The sequence below is a fragment of the Heterodontus francisci genome, chromosome 13, assembly GCF_036365525.1.
Source record: "Heterodontus francisci isolate sHetFra1 chromosome 13, sHetFra1.hap1, whole genome shotgun sequence".
Taxonomy (NCBI): Eukaryota; Metazoa; Chordata; class Chondrichthyes; order Heterodontiformes; family Heterodontidae; genus Heterodontus; species Heterodontus francisci.
The window spans coordinates 96,163,885-96,191,453 of record NC_090383.1 but is presented as its reverse complement, the minus strand read 5'-3'; the positions used below and the strand labels follow the sequence as shown (position 1 = coordinate 96,191,453).

The 27,569-nt window shown below is 46.4% G+C and overlaps 1 protein-coding gene across 3 annotated transcripts in view; it reads right to left on the bottom strand.

Moving 5' to 3' along the window:
- LOC137376519 (tetratricopeptide repeat protein 7A-like) overlaps positions 1 to 27,569 on the bottom strand; it is a 319,646-nt gene that overhangs the window by 171,517 nt on the left and 120,560 nt on the right. For all 3 annotated transcript variants that reach the window (XM_068045223.1, XM_068045224.1, XM_068045225.1), the window contains one exon: positions 19,722 to 19,826. In XM_068045223.1, coding sequence (XP_067901324.1) covers positions 19,722 to 19,826 — 105 coding nt within the window. The remainder of the gene's footprint in view (positions 1 to 19,721; positions 19,827 to 27,569) is intronic.

The window sequence follows — 27,569 nt, the reverse complement described above, 5'->3', positions numbered from 1 at the left end:
TAAAAGGGGAGAGAAAGAGAGAGAAAGAGAGAGAGAAAGAGAGAGAGAAAGAGAAAGAGAGAGAGAGAGAGAAAGAGAAAGAGAAGAGAGAAGAGAAGAGAAGAGAAAGAGAAAGAGAAAGAGAAAGAGAAGAGAAGGAGAGAAAGAGAGAGAGAGAGAGAGAGAGAGAGAGAGAGACAGAGACAGAGACAGAGACAGAGAGAGAGAGAGAGAGAGGAGAGAGAGAGAGAGAGAGAGAGAGAGAGAGAGAGAGAAAGGGGGCCAGAGAGAGAGAGAGAAGGGGGCCAGAGAGAGAGAGAGAGAGAGAAGGGGGCCAGAGAGAGAGAGAGAGAGAAGGGGGCCAGACAGAGAGAGAGCAGAGAGAAGGGGGGCCAGAGAGAGAGCGAGAGGGAGAAGGGGGGCCAGAGAGAGAGAGAGGGAGAAGGGGGGACAGAGAGAGAGAGGAGAAGGGGGGACAGAGAGAGAGAGAGAGTGAGAGAGAGAAGGGGGGACAGAGAGAGAGAGAGAGTGAGAGAGAGAAGGGGGGCCAGAGAGAGAGAGAGAGTGAGAGAGAGAAGGGGGGCCAGAGAGAGAGAGAGAGAAGGGGGGCCAGAGAGAGAGAGAGTGAGAGAGAGAAGGGGGGCCAGAGCGAGAGAGGGGGGGGGCAGAGCGAGGGGGGGGGCAGAGCGAGGGTGGGGGCAGAGCGAGGGTGGGGGCAGAGCGAGGGTGGGGGCAGAGCGAGGGGGGGCAGAGCGAGGGGGGGGGCAGAGCGAGGGGGGGGCAGAGCGAGGGGGGGGCAGAGCGAGGGGGGGGCAGAGCGAGGGGGGGGCAGAGCGAGGGGGGGCAGAGCGAGGGGGGGGCAGAGCGAGGGGGGGCAGAGCGAGGGGGGGCAGAGCGAGGGGGGGGCAGAGCGAGGGGGGGGCAGAGCGAGGGGGGGCAGAGCGAGGGGGGGCAGAGCGAGGGGGGGCAGAGCGAGGTGGGGGCAGAGCGAGGGGGGGGCAGAGCGAGGGGGGGCAGAGCGAGGGGGGCAGAGCGAGGGGGGGCAGAGCGAGGGGGCAGAGCGAGGGGGGGCAGAGCGAGGGGGGGGCAGAGCGAGGGGGGGGCAGAGCGAGGGGGGGGCAGAGCGAGGGGGGGGCAGAGCGAGGGGGGGCAGAGCGAGGGGGGGGCAGAGCGAGGGGGGGGCAGAGCGAGGGGGGGGCAGAGCGAGGGGGGGGCAGAGCGAGGGGGGGCAGAGCGAGGGGGGGGCAGAGCGAGGGGGGGGCAGAGCGAAGGGGGGGGCAGAGCGAGGGGGGGCAGAGCGAGGGGGGCAGAGCGAGGGGGGCAGAGCGAGGGGGGGCAGAGCGAGGGGGGGCAGAGCGAGGGGGGGGCAGAGCGAGGGGGGGGCAGAGCGAGGGGGGGGCAGAGCGAGGGGGGGGCAGAGCGAGGGGGGGGCAGAGCGAGGGGGGGGGCAGAGCGAGGGGGGGGCAGAGCGAGGGGGGGGCAGAGCGAGGGGGGGCAGAGCGAGGGGGGGGGCAGAGCGAGGGGGGGCAGAGCGAGGGGGGGGCAGAGCGAGGGGGGGCAGAGCGAGGGGGGGGCAGAGCGAGGGGGGGGGCAGAGCGAGGGGGGGGGCAGAGCGAGGGGGGGGCAGAGCGAGGGGGGGCAGAGCGAGGGTGGGGGCAGAGCGAGGGGGGGGCAGAGCGAGGGGGGGGCAGAGCGAGGGGGGGCAGAGCGAGGGGGGGCAGAGCGAGGGGGGGCAGAGCGAGGGGGGCAGAGCGAGGGGGGGCAGAGCGAAGGGGGGCAGAGCGAGGGGGGGCAGAGCGAGGGGGGGCAGAGCGAGGGGGGGCAGAGCGAGGGGGGGCAGAGCGAGAGAGAGAGAGGGCAGAGCGAGAGAGAGAGAGGGCAGAGCGAGAGAGAGAGAGGGCAGAGCGAGAGAGAGAGAGGGCAGAGCGAGAGAGAGAGAGGGCAGAGCGAGAGAGAGAGAGGGCAGAGCGAGTGCAAGGGGGACGGGGAACGGTGACATAGAGAGCGACAGGGGTACAGAGACAGCGAGAGGGATCAGAGAGTGGAGGTCAGAGAGCAAGAATAAGGGGCAACACAGAGAGAGAGAGAGACAGAGAGAAAAAGAGAGGAGAGGGGGAGAGAGAGCAAGAGGGGTGGGGAAGAGAGAGAGAAAGACACAGAGAGAGAGGGAGGAGTGATCACATCACTCCTGACAGATAGACATCTATCCGGAATACTCCACATCACAGCAAGTTTGCAGGTGAATAAAAACAATAAATGCTGGAAATACTCAGCAGGTCTGGCAGCATCTGTGGAGAGAGAAGCAGAGTTAACATTTCAGGACAGTGACCCTTTATCAGTCACTAACCTGAAACATTAACTCTGCTTCTCGCTCCACAGATGTTCCCAGACCTGCTGAATATTTCCAGCATTTATTGTTTTTATTTCAGATTTCCAGTATCTGCAGTGATTTGCTTTTATTTAAGTGTGCAGGCAAACATTGACTACTTGTGCACGCAAAAAAATGCCAGCTCTCTCATTAAATCAGTGTCCAACATAGTGGCGAGAAAGTAAATCAATAAATTAATCTTCTCATTTAAAGTTTCTTCATTAAAATGCACTTTAGTTGTTTTGATTAATAGCAAGATAAATTTTTAATGCCTTTATCTTTCTGAAATTGTCTCATCGGCCCATATCTAAGGCAAAAATGTAGTGGGCCCCCCCCCTGCGAAAAGGTTGGACAGCCCCATTTTTTTTTCCCATTCGTTCAGGGGTTGAGGGCATCACTGGTTAGACCAGCAGTTTGTCCATCCCCATATGCCCTTGAAAAGGTGGTGGTGAGCTGCCTTCTTGAACCACTACAGTCCTTGGGTTGTAGGGAGGGAGTGCTGTTAGGAAGGAATTCCAGGATTTTGACCCAGCAACAGTGAAGTAGCGGTGATGTGGTTCCAAGTCAGGATGGTGCGTGGTTTGGAGGGGAACTTGCAGGTGATGGTGTTCCCATGCATCTGCTGTCACTGTCCTTCTAGGTGGCAGAGGCTGTGGGTTTGGAAGGTGCTGTCTAAGGAGCCTTGGTGAGTTGCTGCAGTGCATCTTGTAAATGATACACACTGCTGACACTATGCGTTGGTGGTGGAGGGAGTGAATGTTGAAGGTGGTGATAGGGTGCCAACAACGCGGGCTGCTTTGTCCTGGATGGTGTTGAACTTCTTGGGTGTTGGAGCTACACCCATCCAGGCAAGTGGAGAGTATTCCACCACACTTCTAACTTGTGCTTTGTAGATGCTAGACAGGCATTAGGGAGACAAGAGGTGAGTTACTCGCCACAGAATTTCCAGCCTCTGACCTGCTCTTGTAGCCACAGCATTTATGTGGCTGCTCCAGTTCAGTTTCTGGTCAATGGTAGCCCCTAGGATGTTAATAGTAGGGGATCAGTGATGGCAATGCCTTTGAATGTCAGGAAAGATGGTTAGATTCTCTCTTGTTTGAGATTGTAAGGCATTTGGATAGCTCCTGTATTTTTGTTATGCTGTGAGACATTTGCTAATATCTCTATTTCTGTTCATAAGTAAAATGCAACCAATTGTGGTGTGGACCAGCATGTGGAGCTCACCCGGTGGTAAAAAGGTGGAGGTGAAGGACATCGGGACAAAGGGAGAAGAATCCTGACCGAAGACATCATTGATGGGGTTCATATTGGACTTTTAAAAATAAGACATTGTAATTGAACGAGGACCCCCACATATACACACACACAGGACAAGCCATTGATGTGGTAGCCTGGGCTGTTACAACATCAAACAGCCTGTCTACAACCACACTCATGAACAATGGCCTTTTGAAATGTGTGAATGTTTCCTTCTTGCCTTATCAAGATGCAGATATCACATCGTTGGGTGGTATGCACCTAAGACGTCCCCTGCTGAGAACAGGAGATGACCACATGCAGGTGGTCTTGCATAGCCAGGGTGGGATTGATAAGGCACTGAAACTATATCGGATGACGCAATTCAAAATGTTACCTTGTATGTCAAGGGGCCAGGGTCAGAAAGGGGTATAAAGCCACAGCTCACAAGGACATTGTTGCTGTAGCCGGGAAGTGTGACTTGGTCAATCACAGGAAGTCATGTGGGACAAGTCATTCAGCGGACCTGACCATTGGGAATGAGCTCCTGTATGCGGGTCTACCAAGCAACTGGTATTCTAAGTATATACTATTGCTTGGTGAGTTAATAAAGGTGTTCCACATAAAGAGCAAATTGTATTCAAAGTCTCTGTTTCGTGCGATTGATACTCAGTACGGGGTCAGGACATTAAAGGGAGTGTGACCCCCTTTTTAAGAGTCTTAAAAGATGGTCATTGCCTGGCATTTGTGTGACACAAATGTTACTTGCACCTTCTCAGCCCAAGCCTAGATGTTGTCCAGATCTTGCTGCATATGGGCTGCTTCAGTATCTGAGGAGTTGTGAATGGTGCTGAACATTGTGCAATCAACAACGAACATCCCCACTTCTGAGTTATGATGGAGGGAAGGTCATTGATGAAGCAGGCTGAAGATGGTTGGGCCTAAGACACTATCCTGAGAAACTCCTGGACTGATGTCCTGGGACTGAGGTGATTGGCCTCCAATAACCACAACCAGCTTCCTTTGTGCTAGGTTTGACTCCAACCAGCAGAGAGCTTTCCCTCGATTCCCACTGACTCCAGTTTTGCTTGGGCTCCTTGATGCTATACTTGGTCAAATGCTGCCTTGATGTCCAGGGCAGTCACTCACATCTCACCTCTGGAGTTCAGCTCTTTTGTCCATGTTTGGAACAAGGCTGGAATGAAGTCAAAGAGTTGGGAGAGTAACAGATCAAAGAGAGGGGAGAATAACAAAGATCAAGGGTTAAAATATTAACTACTTTTATACAATTGAAAATTGATTTTTATGTCGTGTTTCTTTGCCCCTCCTAGTTTAGAATTAATTCTAATAAATGGATTTCTTCACCTGGACTACGCCAGCTCTGATGACAGGTCCTGGCCAAAATATTGGCCTAAATTTTTTTTGCAGATGTGAAACAATTTGCAGTATATTTCCCACATTTGCTGGTTTTATTTCTGACTTCCAACATTTATAGTTTTCCTTTTTTGGTCGCTATCTGAACATCCAGTGGCCACAAAAAAATAAATCACAAGTAGTACAGAGCTCCTCGTTCGCTTTTGCTGTTTTTAGTGAAGCCAATATAATTAGAGGCTTTTAAATGAAGGAATGAAAAAAACTTTGGAAACAGCTTAAAAAAACCCAATATTTTTAAGTGTAAATGTAGGAAAAGAAACTACAATTATTCTGGCACATTCATACTGATTACTCTCTTAGCCAAACCCAGTGCAAAATGTGATCACTTATGATATGAAGCCCGACTGCTCCATGAAAAAAAAATTTGGTCTACGAAGCCAAAGCAGCAGCACTCCTCTCCGACCACAAAATAATGAATGCCAAACTGCTGTTGAGTAATCATACTTTCAGCATTTATCACTTCTGTTCCATCTTAAACTTTATTAAAAACAGTATTTTTTATACTTTAATCGGTCAACAGTTTCTCAAAGCCTTTTTAAAAAACCCTCAATTAAGATGTTTATTTATATATAAGTGAAAAGTCAGCACAAGCTGCTTTCCCCATGGAGAAAATGGCAAATGATTTCAGAAGGAGCTTCCAAGGACAAAGAATGGGCAATGAGAAAAACATGCTAACAATTTTAAAACTATCCAACTTGGCAGATTTGTTTTAAAATCCTTTTGGTTCACATTTTCTTTCCACACCCTCTCCTCTCACTTGAAAACAAGTGCAGCAATGTCATTACTCACCGTTCTTGGAGATGGACGTTACATTGAGACTAAGTGGAACTGAAAGTATCCTTTAAGCTTCATTTCAGCTCTCCTTGAAACCTCCATGGTGTACCGCGTGAGGACTGCAGGTATTGGGGTATTGGTAAAGCTGCAGGTGAGCAGTCTGCAGATCTTTACAATATATACAGATGGTGTGGACACAGCTGATGGCAAGATATTGTTTTTTTCACTGGTCAAAGCAGAGATTACATGACAGGCTATATACACTACTTCCCTTCCATTTCTCAGACCGGAGTTCAAATCTAGTCCAAACTGATTGGATGAAACCTTTCTACCAACTGTAAGATTCTAATTTAAAAAAATACAATTACACAGAAATTACAACACAGAAACAGGCCATTTGGCCCATCCAGATCATGTGACTTCTCTATTCCTTCATCTTAACCAAGCTTAAATGTTGAGATATTCACTGCTTCAATCATTAATTCTGGTTGTGCATTCCACAGCCTCACAACTCTGACAAAAAGCTTCTCCTGCTCTTGGACCTAAACCTCTTACATTTAACCTCGTATCAATGTTCCCTTCTTCTAGACTCCTCAATCACTGAAAACAGTCCTTTCATATCTACTCTGTCCCATCCCTTCATAATTTTAAACATCTATTAAACCACCTCTTAATCCTCTTTGTTTTAATGAAAGTAATTTTCAAGATTTTCTTTATATTTGTATTTCCTGTAACCATTACCTAGAATTACAGCACAGAAGCAGGCCATTTGGCCCAACTGGGCTGTACCAGTGTTTATACTCCACAGTATCCTAGTGATTCTGTGGGATACCCTCTAGTTGCTTCAACATCCTTCCTATTGTCTGGAGCCCAAAACTAAACATAGGTACTCCAACAGTAGCATTCGTAAGGTTTTATATAGATTCATAATTGCATTTTTTTCATTCGATCATGGGGTGTGGGTGTTGTTGACTAGGCCAATATTTATTGCCCATCCCTAATTGCCCTCGAAAAGGTGGTGGTGAGCTGCCTTCTTGAACCACTGCAGTCCATGTGGGGCAGGTACACCAACAGTGCTGTTAGGGAGTTCCAGAATTTTGACCCAGCGAAAGTGAAGGAACGGCGATATAGTTCCTGGTCAGGATGGTGTGTGGAGGGGAACCTTCAGGTGGTGTTCCCATGCATCAGCTGCCCTTGTCCTTCTAATTGGTAGAGGTCGCGGGTTTGGAAGGTGCTGTCCAGGGAGTTGCATCTCAACTTTGATATTCTATATCATTTTTTTATGGTGTTACAACCGAAGTGGGAGCAATGCACTGTCAGTTCAGTCCCATCACTCCACAGTCGCAGCATATTATTAAAGTTTTTCCATCCAACCGGAAAACAACCAAATTAAACATTCTAGTAACCCCCAGAGTAAAACAAACCAAACCAGGTATCTTTAGACAACAACAAATTAACTATTTATTAAAACTAAGTCTTAAACACTATTAAGATAAAATTAAGTCTAAAGACTTTATAACTTCTTATTTAACATAAGTCACACACACACAAAAAAAAGGTTAACCTGTTTTTTTTTATAAAAGAATGATGTTTTAAAGATTAGCTGTTTCTTAAGAATGAATACATAACTTAGTTGTTAGCCTTTGTGGGCTACGTTCCTGATGGGTGAGATATCCTAGCGTAAAAAAAAATCAAATGCCACTCGAAGTCTCCATGCGAATGTGATAAAACAAACTTTTCTTGACAGGCATTCAAGACACTTCGGCTGCAGCAGGCATCACACAGTTCTTTTAACGATGAGCACAGCAATAGGTCCACTTAAATTTTTTTTTTTTTAAATCAGCATTCTTTTGGTAAAACCTTTACTGCTAATTTCAGAAAACAGTCAAGAGAGAGTCAATCTTGACTCTTAGATTGGAAGCAAAGAAAGATTTTTGCTACCTCCGGCAATACAACTGGTCTCTTCAAAGGGTTTTTGCCTCCTTAGGCAATTAATATGCCCTGTAGCTCATTGCAGAATTTATACCGAGAGAAATACAGCTCTTGCGTTCAGTAAGAACGCTTCGCTGGAGTCTCTCAAAACTTGTTTTAGCTGTTTTTTCCACAGTTAAATTGAAACATTACATGTGACCTCTTCACTGTCCTGCTGTTGCCTAGGTAACAAATGCAGCTGGTACACAGTGCCTCAGAAATCTAACATTTCTCTCTGTCTTAAAGGCACACTGTTTCCAACAGAGGAGAAAAAAAAACACACTTCCATGATCATGGCCTTAACCACCTGAGATGCAGTTTAAATGACCCATGAACAAGAACCTCAATCCCTCTGCTCTTTCACATTACCCGTTCAAAGCATAATTATGGCCAGAATTTTCTCAAGTCCAGGGTTGCCTTGCCGCCATGACTCACGGAGGGACCCTCTGGTAGCAATGGGTACAACCCCGCCCCCACCCCCTGCGGCTATGGCACTGCTGCTGGAGTGTGCAACACCCCTTGCCCCCTGATCGCGAGGGTCTGCCTGCATGGCCTCGGCATGGTAAATAAAAAACACTTACCAAAAGTGGGACCTGAATGGCATTTTACCGGCATCAGCCAAATAAAAGCCACCACCAGGACTGTTGTCCAACGGAAAACGGCGGTCCGCCTCCTAGAGCTGCCGGCCTTATCAGAGGGTCACCGATAGAAGTGGCCAATGCTGATGGTGCAGGAAGGAGAGGGCGCCTCTATGCTGAGGCACCCTCGAAGGCAAGGTAAGTTTTTTTTTTATTTATCATGCCGAGGCCATGCAGGCAGACCCTCAGGATCTTGGGGGGGGGGGGGGGGTGCGGGTGCAAGGGGGTGGTGCACGCTCCAGCAGTGGTGCCGTAGTCGTGGAGGGTGGGGAGGGGGAAGCCATTGTCACCAGAGGGCCCCTCCGTGAGTGATGCAGCAGCCATAAAGGAGCTCTCCTGCCCCCCCCACACAAACCTGCTGGGAGACCACCAGGGTTTACCTGACAGTCTCCCCACATCGCTGCAGCAGCCCCTCCTGACGCCGGTAAAATGCTAGCGGGGGCGCGAAGTGGCCCTCAAATGGGCAATTAATTGGTTTAACTAAGGTTCCCGCTGCTGATAATATCCCATGATGACAGGCTCCCCTCCCAATGCCATTTGGCAAGGCCTCCCACCCCTAAGCCTGCCTCCAGTGGGCTGGTAAAATCCAGCCCTATTACTTTTATCATTTTAACCAACAGGTACCACCTCACATTTACAGAAATTGAATTCCATCTGCCACATTTTTCCCCCATTCCACCATCTTATCAATATCTCGTGTTGCCTCCTTTGGTCCTCAGAATTATTTCCTATGCCCTCTATTGTAGAGTCATCTGCAAATTTGGACACCACTCTCTCTAGCCCATATAGCCTGCATCTAACTTACTGATATACACAGCAAACAGAAACAGACACAGACACAGACAGAACCCTGCAGACACGCAGTCTTCTGAAAACTACCCATAATGTCTTCAAGGAGTGGAAAGGGATTAAAAGTGTGAAGAAATGAATGGTGCCTGGGCCAGTACTGTGCTCACAATGCATCTCGCTGGATGATTTATACAAGTTAGAGAGGTGACATTTTTTATGTGCATGTATATTTAAAAAGTCTATTGTACTTTGGGATAGGAACACATTTCAGTTTGGAAATTACAGTCAGCAAGGGGCACAAATCTGTCATAATTCCAACAGAAGGTGATGGGGGGAAGCTACAAATAGGTGCAGAACCCACATTCAACAAGTCTCAGCCCAGCATAATTTATCCCAAAATTGCATAGTCACATGGAAGAGGGGACTTAAATCTACTCACTTTACAGACTTCGGGGTAAAGGCCTGCTACCCGACCCGAACCTGACAGGGCCCGACAACCTGTCTTCCAGGTCCGGCCTTCGGGCTCGGTTTGGGTCGGTCCGGACACACACACCAATAATTACAGGTAAGTGTTTAAAGTTAGAAACTTACCTGAGTCCAGAACATCAGGCAGGGAAACTCTGAGTCTGTGCAGTGAGCATGTGAGCGTCTCTGTGATGTCATCAAGCTCATGCTGCAGCTTCCTGAAGATTGGGAGTCGAAAGGTAAGTAAAGGGGACATTGCGGTGGTTGGGCTCGGGTCAGGCTCGGGGGGGTGGAAATGGAGGGACTCGGACTGGGTCGGGCTCAGGCCCGGGTCCGGGTCCGATGTGGTTCCGTCGGGTTCGGGTCCTTTTTTTTTGTGACTTGAGCAGGCCTTTACTTCGGGGAACGTTTGACGCTAGTCATGGGCTACCCTGGGAATTGCATCAAGGGCACCCCCGATATGACCAGCAGAGGGTCTAATTATCTTCTAGTACGACCCCTCCACTTCCTTGACGAATGAAATTTTTTTTTATTCCAGTAATCTTTGGTCTGAAAAGGGCCCTTTTACTGTCATTCCAGTGGTAAAGCGGGGTGGGTTCCCCATCGCATCACCGTCCTTTAATAGTCTCCACGGAAGTTCTAGCCAGTTATTTTTAGGTGCTTAGGTGGTTTCAACAACAACTTATACTTATATAGTGCCATTAACACTGTAAAGCATCCTAAGGCACGTCACAGATGCGTTATCAAACAAAATTTGACACTGAGCCACATAAGAATATATTAGGGCAGATGATCAAAAGCTTGGTCAAAGGAGGTCGTGTTAAGGAGACCTTAAAGGAGGAAAGAGAGTTTTAGAGAGGGAATTCTGGAGCTTAGGCCTTGGCAGATGAAGGCATGGCTGGCAATGGTGGAACGATTAAAATTAGGGATACTCAAGAGGCTAGAATTAGAGGATTGCAGATATCTCAGAGGGTTGTAGGGCTGGAGGTGATGATTGAGGTAGGGAGGGGTGAGGCCATGGAGGGATTTGAAAACAGGGATGAGAATTTTAAAATTAAGCCACTGCTTAACTGGGAGGCAACATAGGTCAGCAAGCACAGGGGTGATGGGGTAATAGGACTTGGTGCGAGTTACGAAATGGGCAGCAAAGTTTTGGATTACCTTAGGTTTCCAGAGGGTAGAACATAGCAGGTCGGCCAGAAGTGTGTTGGAATAGTACTTTCCTTAAACAACTGAAAGAAATAGAAGTATAAATGCACCAACAAAACCCTTAGCCAGAATGCATTCTAACTGTCCCCTTGTACTCCCATGGATGACCAAGAATGAGTTTTAATGCAACACAGAACCTCTCTTGGCATAATAGGTGCATCTGTGCAAATAAAAGTATGAATTAAGAAAGCTTTAACATCTTAACTTTATGTTTAACTTTTAACATCCTGGTTTTAATGTGTTTTTCTTTTCTAAAACTTTTTGACAAGGTTTATAAATATTATTCTTGGAGGTCTGTAGATGCAATTCCACACCCCCACGATGGTGAAGATTACTTTGTACTAAATGGGAGTTGTTCACACTTGACAGTCAGCAAGCGTAACACATACTTCGAAAGTAATTAGCGTTCAAAAGACAAACATACCCAGAGCAAAATGCAATATTAAAACCTTCTAAGTAGGTGTCACACTGGTCGCACTCATCTCTGAGTGAGAAAAATATTTTTTTTTAACCTATTTGAACATTTTCTCTCCTGAAGGCATGGAGTAGGGCAGTGTAAAGATCTAGGTGCTAGTCACGGTCCACTATCTCAGTCAAGTGCCTATTCTTCACATGAACATCGACAGTGAGCATTGTCAGGCTGTTTGACTGTAGGGCATAATTCAGTTTTCACCCAGTGCCCATCTTCATGCATCTTAAAGCAGTAGTCACTGCCTAGTTATCACAAGTAATCACCCTGATGACTTTCTCCACCCTCCAATGTCACTTTAGCAACAACTGCTAACATAGCATAGGAATTGAACCTTTATGGCCCTGCTACACACTCTTTTTTTTTAAAACAACTGAGGCATGAACTGAGCTTCTAACATTTTAAGCCTGAAATTAGCAGATTTACCAGGGTTCCCTGATTTTTTTTATTCGTTCGTGGGATGTGGGTGTCAGCATTTATTGCCCATCCCCAATTGCCCTCGAGAAAGTGGTGGTGAGCTGTCTTCTTGAAATGCTGCAGTTCTTAAGGTGTAGGCACACCCACAGTGCTGTTAGGAAGGGAGCTCCAGGATTTTGACCCAGTAACAGTGAAGGAACGGCGATATAGTTCCAAGTCAGGATGGTGTGTGGCTTGGAGGGGAGCTTGCAGGCATCTGCTGCCTTTGTCCTTTTAGGTGGTAGAGGTCACTTGCTTGGAAGGTGCTGTCGAAGGAGCCTTAGTGAGTTGCTGCAGTGCAACTTGTAGATGGTACACACTGCTGCCACGGTGTGTCTGTGGTGGAGGGAGCGAATGTTGAGGGTGGTGGATGGGGTGCCAATCAAGCAGGCTGCCTAGTCCTGGATGGTGTCGAGTTTCTTGAGTGTTGTTGGAGATGCACCCATCCAGGGAAGTGGAGAATATTCCATCACACTCCTGACTTGAACCTTGTAGATGGTGGACAGGCTTTGGGGAGACAGGAGATAAGTTACTCGTTGCAGAATTCCCAGTCTCTGAGCTGCTCTTGTAGCCACAGCATTTATGTGGCTGGTCCAGTTCAGTTTCTGGTCAAGGGTCACCCCCAGGATGTTGATAGTGGGGGATTCAGCAATCGTACTGCCATTGAATGTCAAGGGGAGATGGTTAGATTCTCTCTTTTTCGCAATGGTCATTACTTGGCACTTGCATGGCATGAATGTTACTTGCCACTTATCAGCCCAAGCCTGGATGTTGTCCAGGTCTTGCTGCATATGGACATGGGTTGCTTCAGTACCTGAGGAGTCGTGAATGGTGCTGAACATTGTGCAGTCATCAGTGAATGTCCCCCATCTCTGACCTTATGATTGAAGGAAGGTCATTGATGAAGCAGCTGAAGATGGTTGGGCCTAGGTCACTACCCTAAGGAACTCCTGCAGTGATGTCCTGGACTGAGATGATTGGCCTCCAACAACCACAACCATCTTCCTCTGCGCTAGGTATGACTCCAACCAGCAGAGTTTTCACCCCGATTCCCATTGACTCCAGTTTTGCGAGGGCTCCTTGATGCCATACTCGGTCAAATGCTGCCTTGATGTCAAAGGTAGTCCCTCTCACCTCACCTCTGGACTTCAGCTCTTTTGTTCATGTTTGGACCAAAGCTGTGATGAGGTCAGGAGCTGAGTGGCCCTGGCGGCACCCAAACTGAGCAGGTTATTGTTGAAATTATATATTACAAGTTAAATTATGAGATGCTTGCAGATAGAGATACAGATATAGACACTCTGTCCTACAAATAGTTCTGTATATTGTCCTAGAACCACAAATTAAGGTTGATAAGGGCATGGATCCGATTTCCATGGTAAGCGCAGCCACCCTGATGATTCCGTGGCATTGGGCGCAGCCATGGATTGAGTAATTTCATCACCATAGCGGAAACCTGGGATACTAATTTAAAATCCACATTAAGTATTTGCTCTGCCTACTTCACTCAAAGAAATGAGCTGATCTCTGTAAAGTCACTGCCTCTAACTGGTTTCAAGCGTCCTCTGCAGTGTCAACACTGGGCGGCACAGTGGCGCAGTGGTTAGCACCGCAGCCTCACAGCTCCAGCGACCCGGGTTCAATTCTGGGTACTGCCTGTATGGAGTTTGCAAGTTCTCCCTGTGTCTGCGTGGGTTTCCTCCGGGTGCTCCGGTTTCCTCCCACAGCCAAAAGACTTGCAGGTTGATAGGTAAATTGGCCATTATAAATTGCCCCTAGTATAGGTAGGTGGTAGGGGAATATAAAGACAGGGGAGGATGTATAGGGGACAGATGAGGATGTGGTAGGAATAGGGGATTAGTGTAGGATTAGTATAAATGGGTGGTTAATGGTCGGCACAGACTCGGTGGGCCGAAGGGCCTGTTTCAGTGCTGTATCTCGAAAATCTAAACACTCCCATGTGTTGATGAGACAGTAGTATCTCGCCAATGGTACAGGAGTATACATTGGTATGATACTCAACAGGAAGGGTTAACTCCTTCCTGCATTGCAATGTGTGAGCCGACAGTTCAACCATAATGAGAAATTAAGTTTCAACTCAACATTTAATACATTAATGACAGCCAGGAAGATTTCAGGTTTGACCAAGCCAGGCCACCAGGGATAACTTTCCTGCTCATCTTCGAAATAGTGCCATGAGATCTTTCACATATACCTGAAAAGTAGATGGAGCCTTAGTTTAACGTCTTATATGAAAGACGCCACCTTCAACAGTGCAGCACCCCCTCAGTACTACACTAGAGTGTCAGTCTAGATTGTTGTACTCAAGTTTCAGGAGTGGGACTTGAACTCACAACCTCCTGACAGAGGCTTGAATGCCATCAACGGAGCCATGGCTGACACTGAGAATGAGAGTTCAAGTTGAATTTTACATCACAGTGTAACTATAAACTGCAGTGTGGGGGTAGGGGGGTGCTGTGGGGTGGAAGTAGTGGAGGTGCAGGGAAGGAAAGGAATTGAAAGGCATTAGCTCCTGAATATTGTCCAGTGACTCAAACATATGCCAGGCAAGGACAGGATCAGTTCAGCTCTGGTACACCTTAGCACAAGATAACCAAACAACCTGACTGTAGTCACTTACATAGGCTGATGGATGCAGAATGAGAAATGTTTCAATGCTCATGGAACTATGGGCAAAATATGAGCCCGAGGTGATGGGCTTGGAGGCCGGGGGGCTGGGAAAATAGCAGGGAGCTGTGTCGGTATGGCTCCCCGACGCATTCCCGCTGCCAAGGAAGTTTCCCGGGACGGGTAGAAATGTGGATCGGCCAATTTAAATAACTAAAGCACCCCAATTGGGGCGATTTAGAGGGTCCACCAGCAAAACAGCCAACTGCCACCTCAATGGAGGCTGCCTCCCTGCAGCCGACTAGAGGTGGGGGGGGGCATGGGAAGCAGAAGCTCCATCCCCCAAAGAGGGGTCACTGGCAGCAAAAGGCGCACCCGTGGCCCAAATGCTACCACTGGTGGGGTTTGCTCTCCACTCTGAGGGGCCTGTCTGCTTCATCAGACAACAAATTACATTTGAAGCAGATTTACAAAATATCTGTTTCATTCCCTGACAGCGAATATCACAATGAGAATCAATCAGAAATAGTAATTATCCACTCTCCATCCCCACAGACTGTTAACAAGCCTGCACATTTGGAAGTGCTGAAGAAGAATATGGAAGTAGTATTTCTCCTTGAAGATTTCAGGAGAAGGTTTGGAATTGCAGGTGCTGCTTTATTATTCCACAGAAACTTCATTAGAAGCTGCAGAGGCCAATGCAGATCCTGTCAGTAATAATTAACCTTCCCAACTACTGCAGCACAGTTGATACGCCCATTTGAGCCTCTCTGAACTGTACATGATTAAAATAGATGAAATGCTGACTACATATTCAGCTGAGAGCCTCACATTTCACTGCAGGCAGGGGAAAAAGGCAATTTGTCAGGTTGTTAAATGCATGTGGTCCAATTTTTTTTTTCTTTAGCACTTAGAGCTAATCTACTTGCTAGCCAGATACCATAAAAATGGCAGAATTAGTAAAGGGTTTAATATAAAAAAAATTAAATAATCAGATTTATGTTAGTTTTCATGGACACAAATCACAAAAGTCTGTACAACTTTGTATAATCTCGGTTGCATGCAAAATTGTTTCACCCAGAGAAACAGATACTTGATCCCAACCTATAACTCCTGTTAATTAATTCTGGTCCTCACCATTTTCCCTTCATGCCACAGAAGCCCTAGCCCTTCCCATTGCACAAAATTCATTACACCACCTTCATGTTTCTTCTCCGCCCCCCCCTAGAATGCCAATGTATTAAGAACTCTGTAAAATACTTGGACCATCTCTTGATCTGTAACCTCAACAACCATAACACATGGCATTTAGCCCATTAAGAATGCTCCTCCCAACAGACTTTGTTTCGTACTGTCACAGACATTCATTGTCCATTAATTGCCATGTTGGTGCAGGGCGGATTAACAAGGGTGAATAACTGCAATAATATTTCCAAGAAAATAAAGGCAAAAGTCAATGGAATTTTCCCCCAACCCTCAAAAAGTAACCCAGTGAAGGCCACAAAATCAACTTTAGAACCTATACCTATATTATCAGATCTCCCCATGGCACACCTCATGATGAGCCAGCATATGCATTGTTTTATCAGCATACGATGAGGGAAGTGTTACATGAAGCAACAGAATGTGCAAACTACACAAGTTTACTATATTAATAGATATTAATGGATGTCTTGTGGCTTAGTTCACAGCAAGTCAGCAAATCTCTGTGTATTGGCAATGCTGTAGCTATGGCAATCTGCAGCTGCTTGAACTTAGAAAGCATTAACCAGAGTAGTAGTGTACAGCTGCACATCACTGTGTCACAGAATGGTGATGCTCAAATAATGAGTGTACAACATATAGAGTCAAATTTAAAATATTATAGGTATATATTATGCAATCACTACCATTGGTAGCACTGGGAAGATAAAGTTAGAGGTCATACTACTGTCCCTGACTGAAGAACCCATTATAAAGCTAGGTTTCTTCTAAGTCAGCTTCCCTCCACCCGTTATTTATAGTGGCAACAATACTTGTATCGTGCATTTGTTTACTTTCTGTTTTAATGATAAATGCAGTATCACAAGACACCCATACTGTTCAACTACAGTAGATAAGCCACTGCATTTCATTTCAAAATACACTGAAACCCCTCTGCCATCTCGTCTTTACAGAGATTACTATTTTTTTTTTAAATCCACATTTACCTGTAGTATCTATACACCTATAGGTGGTCTGTAATAGGGATTTCAAATGTTAAGTGTACAGCTTGTGCTCTGCTTATGAACTAACGTTATGTCACTGATTCCCTTTGTGAAGATCAAATATATTGCCTGCTTTGTTTGAGGTCATGGCCGGTAAGCACTTCCAAAACCATAAAAGCAATACAAACATGGATCGTTTTAAACATCAGGCCTTGCAAATAAATCTCGCCAAAAATCAGGCACTAAATCAATTCTGAAAAAATCCTAATTCAAGTAGGATGACTTTATGCAAAATTTATTCACAGGAATTATCAAAATAAATGTCACTTTTTGTTTCAAATTCCAAGAAACTTTACCGAACCCTTTTTTGCACAGGACACTGAGTTAGGTAGAGTCCATGATCGAGTGGATTGTGGACAGAATGTGGTATGTGTGGCTTTAATCAGTCATATTATCTTTTCTTGTTCCATGCTTTTTCATGGCAAAATATATTATACTGTCAAATTGCTCCTACTAGTAATAGAACAGGAGTATAAGACCAAAACTATGACATAATGCTTCTGTGTTACAACAAAGTTCAAATCACAAACGCTATGATACTTAAGTATTTGATACATCAGTAACTAACCACTACAAACAAGTTAAATAAGGCATTGGTGTATTAGTAGAGTACAGCCAATGGCAAATATTGAAAACATAAATGACCCAACTTACCTTATTCTGGCATCAGCAGAGACACACATTCTTGTAACTGTGGTGCCCCATAAATGTCCAAAGCCAGTTTAATATCAGATGTCATTACATCAACGTGTCACAAAGCCAGCAGTGTTTAAGTTGCCAAATAAAAATGATCTGATTAAAATGGAGCGCTCCAGTGACACTGCATGAATGCGCACAACACAGTTTCTGTATTTCCCTTTGGCACCTTATGGAGAGCAGTTCCAGTGGAACAAATAGAGAATGGTGAGCAGGACTAGGAGGTTGATATAGTCCAGCTATCCTGAAGAGGTAAAGTTGCCTACAGAAAAAGCAGAACAATACCAAGGATCTTAAAAAATTGTATTTACATGCATTCACACATACCTATACAAATGAAGCAGTTAATGTCTTGATTGGAGGCCAAGGATAAGGCCAGGTAAACTGTGTAAGGGGGTGGGGATTTCGTCAGGTTTGGGTAAAGCAGGAGCAGTGAAAATTTCCAGGCGGAGACCCTGATTGGGGGTGGGTTGTATGAGGTGTTGCAGATCTGGTGGTGGAGCACATGGGCGGGTAGAAGCAGTGGGTGCGGGAAGAGAAAGATGCATACGAACATACAAATTAGGAGCAGGAGTAGACCACTCGGCCCTTTGAGCCTGCTCCGCCATTCAATAAGTTCATGGCTGAACTGATTACTCCACATTTCCACCTATGGCCAGGTTTGGTTACAACTAATCTCAGGCAGAATATAGGCAGAGTCCAGTAAAGGCCAGGCCTTAAGATGAGATGGACTGGATTTTAGCAGAATTGGTGCTGAGTAAATTCACGATTCCCGACTGCTAAACTTGGATGCCCAATGACGGTAGCAATAGTAGCAGCGACCATTGAAACAGCATTCCCAGAACCGAAGACAAGGGAAATTCATATGGTTATGACTATCCACTCAATTAACGCCACTATTATAGCAAAGTTTACATGACTTTACATGATACAATAGGAGACACTTTTCTATAAATTATTATAATCAGGAAAATAAAATGTATGAACTCTCATTTTTACAAAACATGTCACGCTCATGGGAAGTGCAGCGATGGAAATACAAAAATAAACTGGAGTGTTATTAAAAAAAAAGAATTTAAGAGACTAGTACACTTGCCTTCAAGAAGGTGGAGGACAAAGTCACCTGACATATACCTTCTCCTGCACTGAAATACATATTCATGTCTGTGAGAACTAAAATTTGCTAACCCCGTCTGCATTGAATTTATAGACAGCTCATCGCACATGGATGTGAGAGAGCCACAAAAACCAGCTCAAACAATGGCACTCACAGCCGCCCCGTCTCCAGCTACAATCACAATTAAGTGTGAAAATATCTCATCTCATCAAAATAGAGTGCCATCAGAAGTTATTGTATAGCCCTTCAGGAAATGAAACTTGAAGTCACATGGGCAAGAATGGGTTTATCTTTAAAGGTAACCTTTTTTTGGAGAACAAAGAACACCACCAAAACATCAGGACATCAGCTGAGATCTCCAGCCACAGAGAGAACATCGAAAGCCATCTTCAATTCCAACACAAGGCTGAGAGAGAGCGATAGATCAATTCTAGCTAAGACAGTTGAACGCTGCCAAGATGAGTGTGCAACCAACTGCAGCAGAGAAATAAGAGTGTGACTTTTAAACACCTCCTCCACCTGTGAAAACTGAACTAAGATATACCAGCACCGCCTTCAAATTGAAGTATTGGTTGCCAGAAGACTTCAACATCCGAGCAAATGCAAGACAACCAGCAAACAGGCTTACAACTTTAAAAAGTTACCTTCCAAGAGGATCTCACAGGCTTTTTTCCTGAAAACAGCAGAATTTTACACTTTGAATGCTTAACGCCTCTTTTCCCTTTGGCTTCTATCTTTTCTCGAGTGTGCAAGTGAGAGCGAATTTGTGCACAGGTGGTGTTACGATAATTTCGGGTGATTATTGTTCAAGAAATGTTCTGTCACTGTCTCTTTATTCAGCAAAGAACAGGTGCTCAAACGCAAGTTTAACAAAAACACTATATGCGGTCAGTTAGGAGGTGACAAGTGGAAACCAGCCACCCATTTCCTACCTGCCCGTAACACAGCAATTTCCTAAGATATTCATTACACATCACAGAATACACAGAATCACTGACAAAAGTGGTGCAAATTGTTCCTACACAGCGATGTACAGCTTTCATGCCTCTATGCATGTCAAAGAGCAACGCAAAGGAAAATACTGCAAATGTTCCTACACAGTAATGTACAGCTTTCATGCCTCTATGCATGTCAAAGAGCAACGCAAAGGAAAATACTGCAAATGTTCCTACACAGTAATGTACAGTAATTTCCTGTCCCAGCCGAAGTGCAGTACATAAAACGTTTAGGTGAGGGATACACTTACCCATTGCAAAGAGCCAATGCAGACCTTGGCAGCCATAAGCGGTATGCTTGGATCGTTGGGATGGAGTTTTGCACATTCTCTGAGAGCAGACACAGCCCATGTTGACTAAAAATTAAAAAGATGATCCAAATTATTTTTCTCAAATATATTTCCTATTTACTTCCAGCACAACTGAGTTTCATATCATTCAACAAACCTACGGGAAAAATATTTAAAATGTAAAACGTAAAACTTGGCACCAATAACCACCATGAAAACAAAAGCCTATCCAAAGAATGATGATGGATATTTCTCCTTGATAACGTATGTCCAATACAGAGCCACTTACATTTAATGAAAAAAAAATTGAACCTGAAAGGGAATTAAAAGAAGCAGGTTAGCTATTCTATAATTGGTACCTATCCTTTTACCTGGTTAGGTTTCTCTTCTCTAATATTCTTTCTTCTCAAAGAGGATGACTCGTAATCTATTTATCAAAAGCAACAGCAGGCTTTTGGCAAACCGCACCCAAATGACCACTCTTTATTATGGCCGAGACAAATGCTGGCACACTATTTAATTATAGATCAAGGGTAGGAAGCGTGGGGGATATCTCAGCCAGGCCTGATCCTATCCTCATCTGATGTCCACAAAAATTCCCCTAGGAAATACATAGTAACAAAGGAGCAGGAGTAGGCCATTCAGCCCATTATTTCAAGAAAGGAACCCTAGGAGTATTTATCCATCCCTGTTAAAGGGGCACTGAAAGTAACTTTACTGCCTCTATCTCCACCCAGGGAAAAATTAGCTAAATTACTTAAACGTGCAACCCAGTACTTGGACAGGAAGTAGATTTGCCACTGATTCATCAGGGTGCCCCTTAGTTACTCTGGTAAGCTTTAAATTCAAATAGAATATTGGGCTGGTGTCACCATCGGTGCCCTTTAAAACTAAAAGGAATGATTAACATCCTGATCTTGGATTTCCTTATCTCACGCCATAATTTCTGTGGGAGATTCACAGAAATGGTACAAACAGTTGTTTACATGGATCCTCCAGGGATACACCAATCTCTTGTCAAGGTTACAGCAGAAATTTGGACAACCGCTGTGGAAATTTGGGGCCTGTCTCATTTCTTCCATTAATTGCCTTGGAATATTTGTTTGGACAGCAATTGCTGATGGCATCATCTGATCAGCTAACTAGGAGCCGTTACTGAGCCTGACAGTGCAAGACAGTTGAACTAAAGACTGGTAAATTGCCATGATTTACCCAGCAGCATTTCATTTGAATTATAGAGTTATTGGCTTCCACGAGACAAGGAGGCCAAAGAAGAAGAAGAAAGAAGAGGAAGTAGATCTGACTTTTTCAAGCCAGATTCACAAATGTTGTTGTCAACACAGAACTTCGTGTTCAAGTGAAAATATTTCAAAAGTGACAGGCAGAAAATGACAGGCTGTTAGCATTTGAAATGGTTTGACTTTTTGTTTTAAATGAGGTAATGATGACATTTAAAATGAAAACACTCACTTGTAGCAGAGATTTTCTCTCAATGGGGACAGCATTTGATTGATGTAGAATTAAAACAAATATAAAAAGATAGCCCTTAAAAATGCTCTAAAGGAGAAGAAATACATACTGAGCAGGCAACCAGTTCAGCTTCAATGACAGACTGAAGCCTAGTGTGGCCCTCACTCTATGGACAGTTTAAGCTAATGGATGTGTAGGTATGTGTTCCTGCATAACAAGACCACAATGTTCACCTTTTCTCAAAATTTCTCTCTTTTTCTCCATTCTCTCTCAAAGGCATTGAGTCCCTGTCATGGTACCAGTCTAAGGTGCTATGCCTTAGCTCAACTGCTCATATGGAAGAGGAGCTGGTGAGTGCAGTAAGTAAAGGAGAAAGGGGACATCACAGTGATGCCCAATATCCTCGTAGGCACTTCCAGCAGGAATCATTTAGTGGTGGACAGAAATCCAGTACTGCCACACCTGGCACATACCACACCCCATCAGTTCTGCAAACTCCCAATTCCCTCATTCCTGATGGACTCCAGGGGCAGCATTTTCCTGTGAACTTCAGGAGCCTGCTGTCAAGCTCAAATGTGGGTCAGAAGATTGTGCTGTGTGGGAAATAGTGACTCGCCAGTGATTTTCCCCAGATTGGCTAATTAGTGGCTAGAAGGCAGGCTCACAGTCCAATTAAGGACAGCGGGTGGGGTATCACAGCTGCAGCACCAATAGGAGGCTCTACCGCTCCCCTCCTCCACCCGCCACACCTCCACCGCCATCCCATATGCAAGAAAATGGTCTGGGAAGGGATGAAGCCAGGGAATCCAGCCTTAGGAATCCAATGAAACAAATTCTACATTCCATCCCCCAGCTCAGGTTCTCATTCTGTACTTCCCAAAAATCCCAGGCTCCCCTTCACAATGATGCCAGCCCACAGGAACCAATCCCCACCCCTACCAAATGCTGCTGAATCTCAGGGACCTCCCCTCCCCCCACCCCAGTGCTGGCAAATTCTGTTTCCAGTGGTAGAAGGGTCGGTAATCATATGCTATAAATAGCACAATTTTGAAAAGTGTACATGAGCATACGGACCTTGGTGTCCTTGTACACAAATCTTTAAAAAGGTGGCAGGGCAAGTTGATAAGATGGTTAATAAAGTATATAGTTTACTTGGCATTATTAATAGAGACATAGGATACAGAATATTACAAATGGTAGAATTTTCTAAATCACTGGTTAGGTCTCAGATGGAGTATCATGGAATTTTATTTTTAATTCATTCATGGGATGTGGGTGTCGCTGGCTAGACCAGCACTTATTGCCCATCCCTAATTGCCCTTGAGAAGGTGGTGGTGAGCTGCCTTCTTGAACCGCTGCAGTCCATGTGGGGTAGGTACACCCATGTGCTGTTAGGAAGGGAGTTCCAGGATTTTGACCCAGCGACAGTGAAGGAACGGCGATATAGTTCCGAGTCAGAATCGTGTGCGACTTGGACGGGAACTTGCAGGTGGTGGTGTTCCCATGCATTTGCTGCCCTTGTCCTTCTAGTTGGTAGAGGTCGCGGGTTTGGAAAATGTTATCTAAGGAGCCTTGGTGCGTTGCTGCAGTGCATCTTGCAGATGGCACACACTGCTGCCACTGTGCACGTGGTGGAGGGAGTGAATGTTTGTGCATGGGGTGCCAATCAAGCAGGCTGCTTTGTCCTGGATGGTGTCGAGCTTCTTGAGTGTTGTTGGAGCTGCACCCATCCAGGCAAGTGGAGAGTATTCCATCACACTTCTGACTTGCGCCTTGTAGATGGTGGACAGGCTTTGGGAGTCAGGAGGTGAGTTACTTGCCACAGGATTCCTAGCCTCTGACCTGCTCTTGTAGCCACGGTATTTATATGGCTACTCCAGTTCTATTTCTGGTCAAAGGCAGCCCCCAGGATGTTGATAATGGGAGATTCAGCGATGGTAATGCCGTTGAATGTCAAGAGGAGATGGCTAGATTCTCTCTTATTGGAGATGGTCATTGCCTGGCTCTTGTGTGATGCAAATGTTACTTGCCACTTACCAGCCCAAGCCGGGATATTGTCCAGGTTTTGCTGCAATTCTACACGGACTGCTGTAGAATCTGAGGGGTCACAAATGGTGCAGAACATTGTGCAATCATCAGCGAACATCCCCACTTCTGACCTTATGATTGAAGGAAATTCATTGATGAAGCAGCTGAAGATGGTTGGGCCTAGGACACTACCCAGAGGAACTCCTGCAGTGATGTCCTGGAGCTCAGATGATTGACCTCCAACAACCACAGCCATCTTCCTTTGCGCTAGGTATGACTCCAACCAGCGGAGAGTTTTCCCCCAATTCCCATTGACTCCAGTTTTCCTAGGGCTCCTTGATGCCATACTCGGTCAAATGCTGCCTTGATGTCAAGGGCAGTCACTCTCACCTCACCTCAAGTTCAGCTCTTTTGTCCATGTTTGAACCAAGGCTGTAATGAGGTCAGGAGCTGAGTGGCCCTGGCGGAACCCAAACTGAGTGTCACTGAGCAGGTTATTGCTAAGCAAGTGCTGCTTGATGGCACTGTTGATGACACCTTCCATCACTTTACTAATGATTGAGGGTAGACTGATGGGGCGGTAATTGGCTGGGCTAGACATCCTCCTTTTTGTGTACAGGACATACCTGGGCAATTTTCCACATTGCTGGGTAGATGCCAGTGTTGTAGCTCTACTGGAACAGCTTAGCTAGGGGCGCGGCAAGTTCTGGAGCACAGGTCTTCAGTACTATTGCCGGAATATTGTCAGGGCCCACAGCCTTTGCAGTATCCAGTGTCTTCAGTCATTTCTTGATATTACGCGGGGTGAATCGAATTGGCTGAAGTCTGGCATCTGTGATGCTGGGGACCTCAGGAGGAGGTCGAGATGGATCATTAACTCGGTATTTCTGGCTGAAGATTGTTGCAAATGCTTCAGCCTTATCTTTCGCACTGAGGTGCTGGGCTCCACCATCATTGAGGATGGGGATATTTGTGGAGCCACCTCCTCCAGTTAGTTGTTTAATTGTCCAGCACCATTCACCGCTGGATGTGGCAGGACTGCAGAGCTTAGATCTGATCCATTGGTTGTGGGATCGCTTAACTCTGTCTATCGCATGCTGCTTACGCATTTCGGCATGCAAGTAGTCCTGAGTTGTAGCTTCACCAGGTCATTTTGAGGTATGCCTGGTGTTCTTGGCATGCCCTCCTGCACTCTTCATTGAACCAGGGTTGGTCTCCTGGCCTGATGGCAATGGTAGAGTGGGGGATATGCCGGGCCATGAGGTTATAGATTGCGGTTGAGCACAATTCTGCTGCTGCTGATGGCCCACAGCACCTCACGGATGCCCAGTTTTGCATTGCTAGATCTGTTCGAAATCTATCCCATTTAGCACTGTGATAGTGCCACACAACACAATGGACAGTCCCCTCAATGTGAAGGCGGGACTTTGTCTTCACAAGGACTGTGCGGTGGTCACTCCTACAAATACGGTCATGGACAGATCCATTTGCAGCAGGCAGATTGGTGAGGACGAGGTCAAGTATGTTTTTCCCTCTCACACATTTCCAGTTTCCTGGTCCCAACCGCCTCCTCTTCACTATGGATGTCCAATCGCTCTACACCTCCATCCCCCACCAGGATGGTTTGAGGGCTCTACGCTTCTTCCTTGAACAGAGGCCCAACCAGTCCCCATCCACCACCACCCTCCTCCGCCTGGCTGAACTTGTTCTCACATTGAACAACTTCTCCTTCAACTCCACTCACTTCCTTCAAGTAAAAGGTGTCGCTATGGGTACCCGCATGGGTCCTAGTTATGCCTGTCTTTTTGTGGGATATGTCGAGCATTCTTTGTTCCAGTCCTACTCAGGCCCCCTCCCCCAACTCTTTTTCCGGTACATTGATGACTGTATCGGTGCCGTTTCCTGCTCCCGCCCCGAACTAGAAAACTTTGTCAACTTTGCTTCCAATTTCCACCCTTCTCTCACCTTTACATGGTCTATCTCTGACACTTCCCTTCCCTTCCCTTCCTCGACTTCTCTGTCTCCATCTCTGGGGATAGGTTGTCTACCAATATCCATTATATGCCCACCGACTCCCACAGCTACTTCGACTACACTTCTTCACACCCTACCTCCTGTAAGGACTCCATTCCATTCTCCCAGTTTCTCCGTCTCCGACGCATCTGCTCTGATGATGCTACCTTCCATGATGGTGCTTCTGATATGACGTCCCTTTTCCTCAACCGAGGATTTCCCCCCACTGTGGTTGACAGGGCCCTCAACCGTGTCCGACCCATTCCCCGCACCTCTACCCTCACCCCTTCCCCTCCCTCCCAGAACCGTGACAGGGTTCCCCTTGTCCTCACTTTTCACCCCACCAGCCTCCATATCCAAAGGATCATCCTCCGCCATTTTCGCCACCTCCAGCGTGATGCCACGACCAGTCGCATCTTCCCCTCCCTTCCCCTGTCAGCATTCCGAAGGGATCGTTCCCTCCGCGACACCCTGGTCCACTCCTCCATTACCCCCACCACCTCGTCCCCGTCCCAGGGCACCTTCCCCTGCAATCGCAGGAGGTGTAATACCTGCCCATTTACCTCCCCTCTCCTCACTATCCCAGGCCCCAAACACTCCTTTCAGGTGAAGCAGCGATTTACTTGTACTTCTTTCAATGTAGTATACTGTATTCGCTGCTCACAGTGTGGTCTCCTCTACATTGGGGAGACCAAGCGCAGACTGGGTGACCGCTTTGCGGAACATCTCCGCTCAGTCCGCAAGCAGGACCCTGAGCTTCCGGTTGCTTGCCATTTCAACACTCCTCCCTGCTCTCATGCTCACATCTCTGTCCTGGGATTGCTGCAGTGTTCCAGTGAACATCAACGCAAGCTCGAGGAACAGCATCTCATCTACCGATTAGGCACACTACAGCCTGCCGGACTGAACATTGAGTTCAATAATTTCAGAGCATGACAGCCCCCCATTTTACTTGCATTTTTAGTTATTTTTTCTTCCTTTTTTTTTTTTACATTCTTTATTATCTTTTTTTGCATTTATTTCATTTCATCTTAGTTTGTTCAGTTTGCTTACCCACTGTTTTTTTCAGGTTTGCACTTGCTGCTGTTCAATATTCAGTGTATTCACACCTAATCTGTACTAATGCTTTGTCTTTCAACACACCATTAACATATTATTTGCCTTTGCTCCATGACCTTTTGGTCAGCTATGTGGCCTGGTCCAATCTGCACCTTCTCCTTTGCTATCTCTTGCCCCACCCCCACCTCACTTGTTTATAATCTGTGACTTTTTTAATATTTGTCAGTTCCGAAGAAGGGTCACTGACCCGAAATGTTAACTCTGCTTCTCTTTCCACAGATGCTGCCAGACCTGCTGAGTGATTCCAGCATTTCTTGTTTTTGTTTCAGATTTCCAGCATCCGCAGTATTTTGCTTTTATGTTTTTCCCTCTTGTTGGTTCCCTCACCACCTGCCGCAGACCCAGTCTAGCAGCTATGTCCTTTAGGACTCGGCCAGCTCTGTCAGTAGTGGTGCTACCGAGCCATTCGGTGATGGACATTGAAGTCCCCCACCCAGAGTACATTCTGCGCCCTTGCCACCCTCAGTGCTTCCACCAAGTGGTGTTGAACATGGAGGAGTACTGATTCATCAGCTGAGGGAGGGCGGTAAATGGTAATCAGCAGGAGGTTTCCTTGCCCATGTTTGATCTGATGCCATGAGACTTCATGGGGTCCAGAGTCAATGTTGAGGCCTCCCAAGGAAACACCCTCCCGACTGTATACCTCTGTGCCACCACCTCTGCTGGGTCCATCCTGCCGGTGGGACAGGACATACCCGGGGATGGTGATGGTGATGTCTGTGACATTGTCTGTAAGGTATGATTCCGTGAGTATGACTATGTCAGGCTGTTGCTTGACTAGTCTGTGGGACAGCTCTCCCAATGTTGGCACAAGCCCCCAGATGTTAGTAAGGAGGTCTTTGCAGGGTCGACAGGGTTTGCCGTGGTCTTTACCGGTGCCTAGGTCGATGCCAGGTGGTCCGTCCAGTTTCATTCCTTTTTATAAAATGATGAGAGGTTTTGATGGCGTAGACAGAGAAAAACTATTCCCTCTGGTGCATGAACCAATAACCAGTGGCCATAGATTTGAAATCATTGACAAAAAATCTAAAAGGGGAGACAAAGAAATTTTTTTCACTCAGAGTTGTCGAGATCTGGAACACTCTACCTGAGAACATGAACAGGTACTTGAGGATGTGGAACTTACAGGGTTACGGAACAAGTAGGGGTCTGGGACTAAACTGGACTACTCTTTCAAAG